The sequence below is a fragment of the Elaeis guineensis genome, chromosome 2 (assembly GCF_000442705.2).
Source record: "Elaeis guineensis isolate ETL-2024a chromosome 2, EG11, whole genome shotgun sequence".
In the NCBI taxonomy this organism is placed as follows: domain Eukaryota; kingdom Viridiplantae; phylum Streptophyta; class Magnoliopsida; order Arecales; family Arecaceae; genus Elaeis; species Elaeis guineensis.
In genome coordinates this window covers 58,448,301-58,463,266 of record NC_025994.2, presented here as the reverse complement: position 1 = coordinate 58,463,266, position 14,966 = coordinate 58,448,301, and the positions used below count along the sequence as shown (strand labels likewise).

Sequence of the window (14,966 nt, the reverse complement as noted above, 5' to 3'; positions counted from 1 at the left end):
ACTGCCCATTAGACACCTGAACCAAAGTCTGCAGTGTTACTACATGTAAGCAGTGACCAACCTGATATCTATTAAATTAAATACAACAGCAGTCTTTGATGACAAATTCATGCCATATAGGAATACATATTTACAACAAAATATCATTTTCAGTTATCATACACCAGTTATGGAACTACATTATGTAAACAGCAAACAACCCTATTACCTCCATTCCAAAAGATCAAATTGAGCAAAAAGATAAATATGAAACCATGAGACATCTTATTTAAAACAGCCCTACTTAGGGGTGACTTTGGGTCACTCCAATTTTGAGGTGTAAAACTTACACAACTAGCTCCCCGTATGTCAGAAATCTAGTCATATAACATAAGCAATCGGGATTCAGCTAACAAGGAGGACAAGCATCATGCACTGATGGGTGTACGAGTATTCTCATCCAGCCAAGTTGCAGCATTCAACCTGCTGCCTGGTCATAAACCACTTTCAAGAAGAAGCACAAGGATATCTACTGCATGTTATTTTCAACTGTTTGGAGATAGAGCAGCTTAAGGCAGGTTATGACAGTTCATCACATGTTTTTCTCAAGAGTGAAACACAAACGTGGTGAAAAATAAATACTGCTGAACACCTGATATTAATCACAACAGACCTCAGGAGAAAAACATCAAGGATCTGTAGGCATTGGAAATGCCTTACAGAACTACTACAGAATGGATAAATTTGATTGAACTGATAATCCCCTTCTTTTTCTGTTCTAGAACAGAGCAAACATGACCAGAACTGCCGAACAATCAGCAATTATGATCATATATAAGGGACAAATAACAAGAATCTGTTGAACCAAACAAACTTGATACAAAAGTTACTCAGACAACTTAAAACCTCACCATGCAAACAGATCATTTAAATATCAGGTGCAGTTCCTGTTGACCAAATTAGCTAGAAAGCTGAAAAATTTCACACCCTGCAAGAACTGCAACATACCTTGATTATGACCAGAGGAATTGTTGAAGTGATGTAATACTTCACTGACTAAGAAAATAGTTTGATAATATCCATCCAAAATAGCCTCTAGCCCCTTGCATATCATACTCACACAATGGAGTAAGCACATTATACAATTATATAGAGTTAACCATCTTAACCAACTTCCCCTGACCTCCCTATCAGACTTGCAGGAATTAGCATGACTCTTTCATGGTTTATGAACAAGTATTAGCTATGTAAACTAGCTATAAAGATAAAAGTGGGTGTACACACGCAGATAAGTTACACAAAAGAAAAAGTATATACTGTAAGAACCCCTTTTTTGTGTGTGCACACGCGTGCGCGTGTGTGGTGCTGGTGGTGGTGGTGGTGGGGTGGGGAGGATGGGGGTGGGAAGGGCTGTGCCTGGTTCAGCATGAATCAGCCATCAGGCTACTCACACATGCCTTGCATGTATGGCAGGGAACCCTAGGGCCACCGGATTGGAGTGGAGCCCTAGTGCTTCTCTATAAAAGAAGACCCCCTCTCCTCTTTTGTGCGTCCCACCATCAAGAAGCCCTTCGGTAGTCATCGATTTCGAGTTTTTGTAGAGATTTCCTTAGGATTTCCATATGGATCTTCACCCAGTTCCTATCAATACCTCATCGGAGTTGAGGTAATGATCTTAACTCTTCTTCTCCTTCCTTTTTCTGGTTCGATGATGAGTTTTCACAAGGATTTCCTTAGGATTTCCACATGGATCTTCGCCAAGTTCCTATCAATACCTCACTGAAGTCGAAGTAATGACCTTTAACTCTTCTTCTTCCTCCTTTTTCCGATGTATACTGTGAGAACCCCAACCCCCCCACCCCCCTTTTTTGCGGAGAAGTGGGGGGCCTTGGTTCAGCTTGGACCGGCCATTGGGCTGCTCACATACGCCTTGTGCATATGGTAAGGAGGAAGCCTCCCGATAGGAGTCTTCATCTTCCCCATTTTCGATTGAAACAGGAACCCTAGGACCATCGGATTCAAGTAGAGCCCTAGAGCTCCTCTATAAAAGAACCCCTCTCCTCTTCTGTGCATTGCACTATCGAGAAGCCCTTTGGTAGTTGTTGATTTCAAGTTTTTGCAGAGATTTCCTTAGGATTTCCATATGGATGTGGGCCAAGTTCCTGTCAATCCTTGCTGGAGTCAAGGTAATGACCTCTAACTCTTCTTCTCCTTCCTTTCTCCAGTTCTTAGGCTGTTGCCATTAGTTCGATTCAAGTAGGCAAGTCACCAGAATTTTGCTGAATAGAGGCTTCCCTGTTTCAGCTTGAATTCCCTGTTTTTCTATATGTTTCTTCCACCTCCACAAACATCACTTGCTGCCAAGACAACCATTGTCCCTGATTTCTTTGAGGCTGCTCGATAAGACATTGGCCACTGGTCAGCGAGCGGGCCATGATTTGAAGTTGTCTTCTCTGTGTTGCTTTTCTCCTTTTCTTTTCTATTGACCAACCGCCATCACCAGTGATCACTGCAGCCTCACGCCACTTCAGATCATCACGCAGATAAGTTACACAAAAGAAAAAGTATATACTGTAAGAACCCTTTTTTTGTGTGTGCACACGCGTGCGCATGTGTGGTGCTGGTGGTGGTGGTGGTGGTGGTGGGGCGGGGGAGGAGGGGGGTGGGAAGGGTTGTGCCTGGTTGAGCATGGATCAGCCATCAGGCCACTCACACATGCCTTGCATGTATGGCAGGGAACCCTAGGGCCACCGGATTGGAGTGGAGCCCTAGTGCTCCTCTATAAAAGAACACCCCCTCTCCTCTTTTGTGCATCCCACCATCAAGAAGCCCTTCAGTAGTCATCGATTTTGAGTTTTTGTAGAGATTTCTTTAGGATTTCCGTATGGATCTTCGCCCAATTCCTATCAATACCTCATCGGAGTTGAGGTAATGATCTTAACTCTTCTTCTCCTTCCTTTTTCTGATTCGATGATGAGTTTTCGCAAGGATTTCCTTAGGATTTCCACATGATCTTCACCAAGTTCCTATCAATACCTCACTGAAGTCGAAGCAATAACCTTTAACTCTTCTTCTTCTTCCTTTTTCTGGTGTATACTGTGAGAACCCCAACCCCCCACCCCCCTTTTTTGCGGAGAAGTGGGGGCCTTGGTTCAGCTTGGACCGGCCATTGGGCTGCTCACATACGCCTTGTGCATATGGCAAGGAGGAAGCCTCCCAATAGGAGTCTTCATCTTCCCCATTTTCGATTGAAACAGGGAACCCTAGGGCCACCAGATTCAAGTAGAGCCTAGAGCTCCTCTATAAAAGAACCCCTCTCCTCTTTTGTGCATTGCACTATCGAGAAGCCCTTTGGTAGTTGTTGATTTCAAGTTTTTGCAAAGATTTCCTTAGGATTTCCATATGGATGTTGGCCAAGTTCCTGTCAATCCTTGCTGGAGTCAAGATAATGACCTTTAACTCTTCTTCTCCTTCCTTTCTCCAGTTCCTAGGCTGTTGCCATTAGTTCGGTTCAAGTAGGCAAGTCACCAGAATTTTGCTGAATAGAGGCTTCCCTGTTTCAGCTTGAATTCCCTGTTTTTCTATATGTTTCTTCCACCTCCACAAACATCACTTGCTGCCAAGACAACCATTGTCCCTGATTTTTTTTAGGCTGCTCAATAAGACATTGGCCGCTGGTCAGCGAGCGGGCCATGATTTGAAGTTGTCTTCTCTATGTTGCTTTTATCCTTTTCTTTTCTATTGACCAACCGCCATTACCAGTGACCACTGCAGCCTCATGCCACTTCAGATCATCACCCTCTAACCTCCCTACCACACTTAGCCTATGGTAGCTCTCTCTTCCCTTTGACTTGAGTGAAGCCCTAATGGTTTCCCTCCTTGCTCCCTCTCTCTCTCTCATCACTTCCTCTCTCTCTCTCTCTCTCTCTCTCTTTCTATGTGCTTTAATGGACCCCTGGAGGGTCTAGACACCTTAGTGAATCTCGAGTAAACCCTAGAAGGGATCCTAGACCAATATTATTACAACCATCAACCGTGTCCTTCCGTAATTTTCCACCATCGACCATGGTCGTCTATGATTTTTCTGATGATTGTTCTTGGCTTTGTAATAGAGAAAATGTTTGGATAAGACGACACTGAATAGGGTATTCCACCCTAGTTCGTAGATTGAGGTGTGGATTCATAAATATTGCATCTGAGATTATCACTAGTTGAGGTAAAAATCTCTCAACACAATCATCTACATGCTTATGAAAAATTTAGCATAGATGTATCCTATATGATTGTGGGTGTTTTACATACATCGGTATGTGTATTATGTGTGGAATGATTTGATGTTCATGTTCCATGAACTATGATGTTACCTATTCTAGCTTTGTATGAAACTTATTAATTCGTGCTTAAATAGAAATCATGTAGAGTAAGGAAAATCATGACTCTAAAATAATTGTATGATGGGGCATGGGCAACATCTAAATTGGTCGACCATGCAAAAAAAATTGTGCATGTGTTGTGTCGGCCTTGGGCTAAAGTGCAACATTATACTCGATCTACCACAAACTAGAGCATGGTTGTAACTAGTCCAATGCCAAAAAGTTAATTTCAAATAATGAACTGCACTTAATCATATTGATGGCATAATTATATTGAATTTCATATAATTATAAGAGTGGAAAAACAGGGGACATATGAACAAGTCGGCCATGTGTGAAATATGATGTGTTAGCCATAGGCTGAGATATGATATTATGGCCCCCAGCCATGGGCAAAAGCATAGCATGTGTTTGCCTACCATAAGCTGGAGCATGGTTATGACTAGCCCAATGCTAAAATCAAACCAAGATAATAAATTATATTTGATTATAAGCAAATTAATTTTTTGCATAACTATAAAATCAGAAAAGCGAAGCATTTAAACTAGCTAGCACATGTGAAATGTGGTATATATGGTGTTGGCAGTGAGCTGATATGTGATATTGTAATTGTCGGCCATAGATTGGAAACATCGTGTGTTTTGGCTTGCCATAGGCTAAAGCATGGGTGGGATTAGTCACTACCGGAATAATAATGTTGGTAGGATCTGATTTGTATTAACCAATTAATGATAAGCAATCTCACTGAATTACTATTGAATGAAATTGTTGATGGGGTGATATATGATATATCATATAACAGAATTGTAGTGCTATATGATATGCATCTCAAGACTACTACTACTATGGTGATATATATGCAATTGAGTTGCTATACCATTAAAATTTGATGTGCATGTTGACATACCTTATATGTGTGATATATAAATATTTTATACACTAGATCCATTAAGCATTTATTCAATTACCAGATTGTTGATGCATTACAATTTTCCTACAGTTATATATTTGCTAAAAGTTGTTTTCATATTCATGTTGGTGTGCATGTGAAGAGGATTCTTACTAGGCTGTAAAATTTATATCTCTTGTTGCATTTTTCTCAGAGTTGTAGGAAGCCTAGTTTCAAATGGGTTTGGGCTTAGAGTTCAAGTAACATAGTCATTAGTTAGTTGATTTTCTGATATCAGATAAATAATATTTTGTAATTGAATAAAGTTTGCTATTTGGTAAATTTAGTTGGATCATTATGGCTAAATTTTATAATTTAATTTGACTTTTTTGATGTTATTAGAATTGTGTTCATCATATAGACCTTCAATAATTTATAGGGCGTCACTTTAAGGTTCATGCAACCATGTCACATGGTCGACTCAGGTGATGGATTCTAGACATGACATATACAAATAGTGGAAAATGTGAAGATTTATACATGGTGCTTCTTTTTCTTAAACATAATCTTTTTTGCAATTATAATTGCTACACTTATTCAGCTGAAAGGAGAGTAAGCAGAAAATGCAACATGGAAGTTAGAGAGGGTACAAAACCAAATGACCTCTCCCATAAGCGAGATACCACATGATACTTTGCTTGTGTGCCAAAAAAGAGTATCCTTCTACTCCTCCTAGAAATAAAGTTATCCCCAAGAAGATGTTGGAGCTAGAGGTAAAATATCAACCAATTTGGGACACATTCAGGTGAGAGAAAACAAGCAAAGCTAAAACAAAGGAGAGAACAAAATGAAAAGGCAAACTAAGCTGGCACATGAATTATCATATGATGTAACAACATAAATTATTGACAAACACACTCAACACAAGTAATCATGCATCAAGAAATACAAGGGATGATCATACAAGTAACACCTCTCAACAAGTAAAATCAAGCAAACTCAGAAACCAGTTTGCACATATAAATGAAGCTTCATACGAGCCTAATAGTAATAGAAAAACATGTGGATCAAATAGAGGTGTAATTAGATGAAAACAAGGAAGCTCAGCAAGAAAATAAGACCTTAAGGCCACAAAAACTAAAGCATTTAAGATGCATGGTCATCAACTATATATGGATGTTGTTTTAAATGAGTAGCAATAGAAGAATCAACTAATCAAGGCACTTATTATTGCCATACAGCAAAGCGATCATACATCATATGATTACGACGAAAACCAAATTAATAGAATCATAACAGCTTTCTATGAACCTCACTTGATGCCAATAAACTGTGTTCTGTAATTGCTAAAAAAAGTAATACTTGTGAACTAATTTTGGCCTCATTAAACTACAATGACATCTCACAGAGATATATCTAACTATCACAATTTTCACACTCATGGCAACATAAAGATAGCCAGCTAGAGGTCATGATGTAAGACTAGGTCTCAACTACACCATACAAATGGAACCATTGCTTACAGCAACAAACCAAAAATTCATCGCCAAACTACGATGGCATTAGGTTGTGTGGTGTCTCACAAGGATAACAATGACAAAGAATAAACTACCGGTGGTGTTGGGGAAGAGGCATAAGATCCAGCAGATTGTTAGCTAAAAAAGACATGATGTGGAGGGGCAAGTTGTAGCATACTTTAAAGTTTAAACAGAGTAACTAAATGAATTTAACAAACAAGTGCATACCAAAAGTTGGCAAAAAGTTTATTGAAGACACAAATGGACAATCAACAGGAGTAGTAGGAATGACATGAAAACGGTCAACATAGAACTAAAACTAGAACAAGAGTTCAAATGCAAATCCAATGTGAAGACGAAGCATAAGCAATGGACCTCAAACCAATGGAACTAGTCTCTGGTTTCAATAGGTTTCAATAGAGGCAAGGTGGTGATTCCCTCCCAAGAAGAAAACAAGACTTGCTTAGCCCCTTACAGTAGATAAAAAAAGGTGTTAAACAATCCCAATGCACCCAACCTCATTTGCCAAAAGCATGTCAAACAAATACAAAAATACAAGCAATAATAAGCTAAGTTAAAAATGATGATTTGGTGGATAAATTTTCAGATGCAGAAATTGAAAGGTTAATAGATATTGTCTTGGACATAGATAATCTACAGCTGCAGCATCTGTGCATCACAAGTAGAGTTCAAGGAAAGAGATAGTAAAAATTGATTAACATCATGAATCCCAAATATCAAAAGCTTTCATGGTTGGTAATATAAATACCAACCTGGAAGAAAAAAAAAAAAGATATGTTTAGGCTTGTAAATTTCAAGAGTTTGAAGATAGAAATAGGATAAGCGACATATAGCTGAGGCTTGAGATTGCAGGACTAACAATAGAAGATGCATAATCATCGAGGAGGGATCAAGTTTTAGTACTAAGAGATAGCAAATTAGCCAGTATTCATGTTACTCAAAGATTTAAACTTTGAAAAGTAAACTGAATGGATGGAATAATAAAGGGGATGACTTGAGTTACACCATAAGCAGCAATAAATTCCAAAATATGGGCAAGCTCTAACCAATCAATTGAATTGATTAACCTTATTGAATTGATCAACCTTCTGACGAGAAAACAATTTTGTTAATTTGGTAGTTAAAAAAAATAAAAAATCTAAAAATCTAAAAATATGCAGCAAGAAGTTACTTTAGATACCCAAGATGGCCGGTAAGAGACCTAAACAACAACGTCTTCACAAAATCTCCTCATTTCTTATTAAAATCGTGAAATTGATGTCCCCTTCAGGTTATCAGTCCTCCAAACCCAGGTCAAAAGCCCTTAAAATATACAAACAAGGCCCCTTTCTAAATACATACTATCTCAAACTCGTTTTATTGATTACAGGGTTCTGCTTCTTGCCAAGATTCACTTAATCTAATTCACAAAGCAGGAGTTAACACCGAAACCCTAGGCATTCCAAAACCCTAATCCAAGAACATGCAAAAAATAACAAAAGGAACAAAATACAAAGAGACAGAAGTGGGGAAACTCAACCTGGAGCTTCCGGCAGCGCAAGACGCTTGCCGAACACAGAGGAGAAGATCCTGGAGGTGCTGCTGGCGATGAACCGCGAGGCGGGATCGACGAGCTTCGAGAGCCACCCGTTGCGTCCCGCCTCCGCCGTCCGGCCCCTAAGCCCGCGAGCCACCGCCGGCGGGCGGTCATACGGCGTCGTCGCGGCCCTCCTATGCGGCCGCCGCCGGAACTTCCCTCCGATCCCTCCCCCGTAGCCCGCCGTCGCCATCGAAGGAACAGAAAGAGAGTGAGAGAGAAAGAGAGGAGATAGATGAAAAGAAGAAAGAGCGGAAAGTATAAACCCCAATCTTTGGGTTATTACGGTAGAGAGAGAGGAGGGGGAGGAGGGAAGGGGAGGGAGGTGGAGAGAAAGCGGTCGGGTCACCGCCTACGTTAACGCCGTATACCTTAGGTACGCCACGCGTATCCCTACGGACCTCTATTCATCACCCAACGTTAACCACCAATATGAACTCTGTAATGCAAGCTCCCGTGGCATTATGCTGGGTTCGGTTGGCTCCATAAGAGGAAGAAAGATAGGAAAAGATGAGACCGCTTTTTTTTAATTAAAAATATAAAAAAATATTAAAATATTAAAAAATAAATTTTAATATTGATAAAATTATTTTTTATTAATTTTTTGATAAAATATAATATTTTTATTAATATTATATATATTATTAATTATATATTATTAAATTTTATTAGTTATTGTTTTAATTTTAATATATTATTTCTATAATTATAATAAAATAATTTGATTATCTTTTATTTTTTATTTATATTTATTATTTTTAATTAACTAATTGTATAATATTAATTCACTATTTAAATTAAATAATAAATTAGTTAATTATTTATATAATTAATTTATGAAATCATCTATTAAATTAAATATTTATATAATTTTTAATATAATTATAGATAATAAAAATTATAAATTTATAGATTATTTATTTTTTTAATATAAATAAATATTACAAATTGATAATAATAATATTTTTATTAAAAAATAATTTTATAAAATATTACAATAATACCATTCATTTTTTTCTCCCATTTCTTCTATATCAAATAGAAAAAAAAATTATTTCCACTCATCTTTATATGTTTCACCAAATACGAGGGATGGATAAAAAATTTATCTATTTTTTTATTTTTTTTATTTTTTATTTTTATTTATTTTTTTAATCTATTTTTTACATCAAATAAAAAGTTAATCCTTATGTCGGGTGGACATCAGTATGATATTTTATTTGATATTATCTTTCATTGGATATACAATCTGGTCATGGAACGTGAAGTTACCTCCATCCTCCGGAAGTAGAAACCTCCGAGGAATCGACGCAACGGACAGCGATCGCGATCAGTAAGTGCTGGAGAGGTAGGCAGCTTGCGGTGAGAGGCGCCTGTTCTCACCAGAGAGTGAGAAGAACCCGCGGACCATGCGTTGTGCCTGGCGGTGGGCGGGTTTAATTTGGGAGTTCAATACTGTATGAATTACTTTCTAAAGAGAGCCAGATTTATGGCATTGAAATGTGTCTCCGAACGTGGATGGTTACCGAGGCCGATTGGAACGTCCATGACCCAAGGACAGGGGCCTCGGACGGATGGTATTACTGGTTGGATTGGCGATAGGAATCTTTCCATGTTTTTTTTTATAATTGGTTTAGAAGATTTGAACGTCCAAAGCACCAAAAGGTAAGTTTTGAATATCCCAGGCACCCAAAACACCATGAATTACATGAACATACATTCCAAAAATGGAAGTTTTGTGATCCTGGCCAATGAACATCAGAAAATGGTGATAGATCATGGAGCAAACACTAGGTTCCTCTACTTACTAGTGATGGCAATCATATCGAGTCAGGTCATAGACGATTGAATTACATGTAGATTGGATTAGAAAATTTTAAATCTGAACATAATCTATTTATTAAAATAATCAAAATTTATAATCTAAATATATCATATTTAATAAATAAATAACTCGATCTGATCTGTTTAATTTATCTAATTAATAGATAATATTAATCCAACCCAACCTAATCTATTTGACTTATTTAATAAACAAATAACATGTTAGTCCAACTCAATCCGACTCAACCTAATAAATAGATAATTTGATCCGACCTATTTAACTTATTTAATAAATAGATAACGTTAATCCAACCCAATCTCACCTATTTAACTTGTTTAAGAAACAAATAACATGTTAGCCCGACCCGACCCGACCTATGTAACATGTTTAATTAAAAGGTAACCTATTAGCTCAACCCAAGCCGACCCAACCTATTTAATACATCAAATAGTTAAAAAAAAAAAAAAGGCTAAGTATCAAAAATATTTCAAAAATCTTGCCTAGATAGCATTTACATTCAAGAACTATTAATATTCCATCTTTACAAGAAGCTATGTGCATAAAACTGTAGTGAAATTTGGGTGCAGGGGTAAAACGGTAATTTTAAATTTTTTGAAAATTATAATTTTACAGTAAAAATTATTAATTAATCTAATTAATTAACATGTATTAACCCTACACAAGGATCTAATTATGATATATATAGCATGCATTTAAATTTGAAATTTCGAATTCTACAGTAAACCTTTTACTGTTATGTGTTCAGAACACATTACCTTTATGCGGGTAGTTGATCACCGCAATCTGATCATCGTTGGGAAGATCCGATCGTCGCAATGCAGCCACACAGTATGTCTGACCTCCACGGATCGTTCACACGAAGCTCCCGGTCTGATCGGCTCCTCACGAATGCTAGTTCGTCGCAGAACCCTTTCGACGGTCGATGCTGATCAAACTCCTTCGATCGATGTCTGCTGACTTTTTGGATGCTCTGAATCATCAGCAAAGGTGCTTGAGAGGTTGATGAAGCTCTTCCTGAAGTTTGGTGGGCTCACGACACTCGTAGCTCACCTTCTCACTTCCCGAACCCCAGGCAGAAACCCTAGGGTACTCACTGAAAACCCTGCGCCCACTTTTGTTTCTTTTCTTTTCTTTTCTCTCGAATGTTTTTGAACTTCCAACTTGCGCACAAGGCTTCATCACGCCCACTATTCTCTCTCAGAAAAATTCTACGCCCGCCCCACCTTCTCTTCTCTTTTAAAACAGTGCAAGACGCGTCTTATCCACGTGAGAGGATAAAGATAGGTGGTTGCTCACTTGAATTCAAATGCAAACCAACCCATCCTTATCCACTCTGGGCGAGAGAAGAGAGGAGGTGTGGGTTTTTTATGTGTGGAGAATTTACATGAGAAACTCTTTCTCGTATAGATTAAATGCGCACAAGATAAGGTGGGTGGCACATGGATTAGTTGCCCATTCAAATTCAAACATCCTTTGAATTTGAATGGCCAACAAATCAATCTTTATCCAGATAAATGGCGCACAAGGGAGGGCGTGGGAAGGCTTCTGCGTGAGAGAAAATTCACGAGAAGTTGTTTCTCATCAATTCAAATGGGCGCAGATAAGTGAGGTGGCGTAGGGAGATGAGGTCAAAGTGGTTTCAACCTAATTGAGCCAACTTAATCAAAATATGTTAAGCATAATTAGACTAAGTTAAACCCAACTTAATTAGCTTAATTAGGCTCAATAAAATCTTAATCAAATCAAAAATTGACTAAATCCAACCCCTGATCAGATCAGGGACCAAACCACCTTGGCGATTAGGTCAACACTTAACCTAATCGGGTCAAACCCAACTGAATCCAATTTAATTGGACTTGATCCAAAAATAATTACTCAATCAAATTGAGTTAATTAATGATCAAATCACTAATTAAACCTCTCATAAATACTGAGTCCAAATTCGATGGGCAATTAGGCATCAGAGTCCATCGATATGAAACTCTGATCAAAAAGTCCCAAACCAGTGGGACTCTTGACCTCGGTACCCAAAATGTGTGGAACTCGTGATTAGAGAATCCTGATTTTCGATCACAGAGTTTCAGACATATACGACTCAAAGTCTACGAGCATTAGGACTCTTCACTAGCCAACAGATCAGATAGGAACCTCTAATGTGTGTGACCCCACAGTTCGAACCTAAGCCGGTAGCACAGGAACCAATTCCTGTACTAATCGAAGTGACCATCTAGCAATGGTACCCGACGTCCGAATAGATCGAATAGTCACAATCGCAACACTCAGAACCTACGTGAATATGGTTATTGTATAATTCATCCTTTTGACCCCTGTGTTTAGGATGACTCAGGGTTAAACTGTCAACCCTGATTAGATCATCCGAATCGTGCTCAACTCAATCAGTCCTGTGACTCCTCACTAGGACTACCCTGGCCAAGATTTTGCTAAATTGAAACACGACAGTACACAGCTCCTGAACTGGAGTGGTCAATCCCATCTTGACACACGCACTGACAAGTCAAGTACTTGACTACACCCAGCAGCCTTCCGTCACTGAATTAGAAATTCAGGTAGTCCAGTGCCTAAATGCAGTGAGTTGCTTGTAAGTCACCGTGACGGTCTCAGGTCAGAGGGATATTTATACTCATATCCCATTGGAGCAAATCTTGACAACAGAAAAAGCTCCAGAGTCAGTCATGTTCAGTGCAGATGTACCCTTACATCTCACCTGTATGCCATACCAATGTCTCCACACTCCTTGGTTAAGAGGACAACCAACCCATATGGCACACAACGATCTATGCTTGATAAACATTATTGTCCTTAGTAACAACGTATCATTTGATCACGAAAAGGTTTAAGGACTAAACGACAAATCCTCTTTTGTCGAGTTTAAATAGTCCTAAGGACTTCACCACAACACAGGATTTCATTAGAAGATGAAACAATTTGTGATGAAAAATATCAAAATAACTTTTATTTATTTATAATTCATATACTAATACAAGAAAGAGCACAACCGTCAACAGGCTGACGATTGGCTTTGGGACACTATTCTCAACAATCTCCCACTTAGCCTAAAGCCAATCGGTGTAGTATCTAATACCCATCTTCGACTTGAAGTCGTCGAACTCCTTCACCGCAATGGCTTTAGTGAATGGATCGATCAGGTTTTTCTTTCCGTCGATCTTTTAAAGGTCGATGTCACATCTATCCATGATTTTTTGGATAAGATGGTAGTGGTGCAGAATATGTTTCGTCCGCTGGTATGCCTTCAGTTCTTTCGTCTGAGCAATGGCTCAAGAGCTGTCACAGTAGAGCAGAACTGGACCAACAAGGGAGGGTGCTACTCCAGCTCGGTGAGAAATTTTCTCAGTCACACCGTTTCTTTGGCAGCATCTGATGCAGCGACATACTCTGCCTCGCAAACTGAATCAGCCACAGTGTGCTGCTTGGAACTCTTCCAGCAGACAGCCAAATCTTTATTCCTTGTAATGCAGGGACATCATTCTCGATTAAGAGAATATCATCCACATATAATAAAAGAAATACCACTACTGGACCATTAGCCCACTTATAAATGCAGGACTCTTCTCTATTCTTAACGAAGCCATACGTCTTGATTGTCCTATCAAAATGTATGTTCCAACTTCGGGATGCCTGCTTAAGTCCATAAATGGACCTCTGTAGCCTGCACACCTTAGACTCATCTGTGGATGTAAACCCTTCAGGTTATATCATATGCACCTCTTCGTCCAACTCTCCATTTAGGAAAGTTGTCTTCACATCTATCTGTCAAATTTCATAGTCCAAATGGGCAGCTATCGCAAGCATAATCCGAATGAATTTGAGCATTGCCATAGGAGAAAAATCTCATCATAGTCTATACCATAATGTTGACGATATCCCTTAGCAATCAGACAGGCTTTATAGGTCTCCATCTTTCCATCTGCGCCCCTCTTCCTCTTGAAGACCCACTTACACCCTATGTATTTTACTCCTTCGAGTGGGTCAACCAATGTCCACACATCGTTGACCTTCATGGACTCCATTTCGAATTTCATGGCCTCTAGCCATTTCTCAGAGTCAGGTCTCTGCATTGCATCCATGTAGGTGATCGGATCCTCATCGTTTTCATCAAGTTCGATAGGATCACCGTTCCGGACCAAGAAACTATAGTATCTGTCCGGTTGATGTGGTACTCTACCAGATCGCCTTAAGGGTGCAGAAACAATGGGCTCCAGATCTGATCTAACCAAATCTAGTTCAGGTTCAGCAACTTGTGTCGATTTTTCTACCTGTCGAACTTCCTCAAGTTCGACCTTAGAGGCAACAGTCCCTTCACCAAGGAACTCCTTTTCGAAAAAGATTGCCTTAAGGCTGACAAACACCTTTTGCTCATCACCTAGGTAGAAATAATATCCTTTGGTCTTTTTTGGATACCCTATGAAACAACACTTGTCAGACCTAGATCCAAGCTTGTCCGTAATTAAATATTTAATATAAGCCGGACACCCCCAAATCCTAAGGTGCGAGAGTACAAGCTTACGTCCTATCCATATCTCATATGGCATTTTGGCTACAGACTTACTCGGAACCCTATTTAGAAGGTAACAAGTTGATTCGAGCGCATATCTCCAGAGGGAGATCAGCAGACCAGCAAACTCCATCATGGATCGAACCATGTCTAACAAGGTCCGATTCCTCTTTTCAGACACACCATTATGCTATGGTGTTCCAGGAGGAGTCCACTGAGAGAGAATCCCAT

At 39.0% G+C, this 14,966-nt stretch overlaps 1 protein-coding gene across 2 annotated transcripts in view; it reads right to left on the bottom strand.

Annotated features, from left to right (window-relative positions):
- Positions 1-8,749, bottom strand: part of LOC105034972 (uncharacterized) — a 63,030-nt gene extending 54,281 nt beyond the window's left edge. The window contains exon 1 of one of the 2 annotated variants that reach the window (XM_073251781.1): positions 8,299-8,749. In XM_073251781.1, coding sequence (XP_073107882.1) covers positions 8,299-8,548 — 250 coding nt within the window. In that variant the 5' untranslated portion in view covers positions 8,549-8,749. The remainder of the gene's footprint in view (positions 1-8,298) is intronic. The other variant, XM_073251782.1, reaches the window with a different exon arrangement.
- Positions 8,750-14,966: the final 6,217 nt, after the last annotated feature.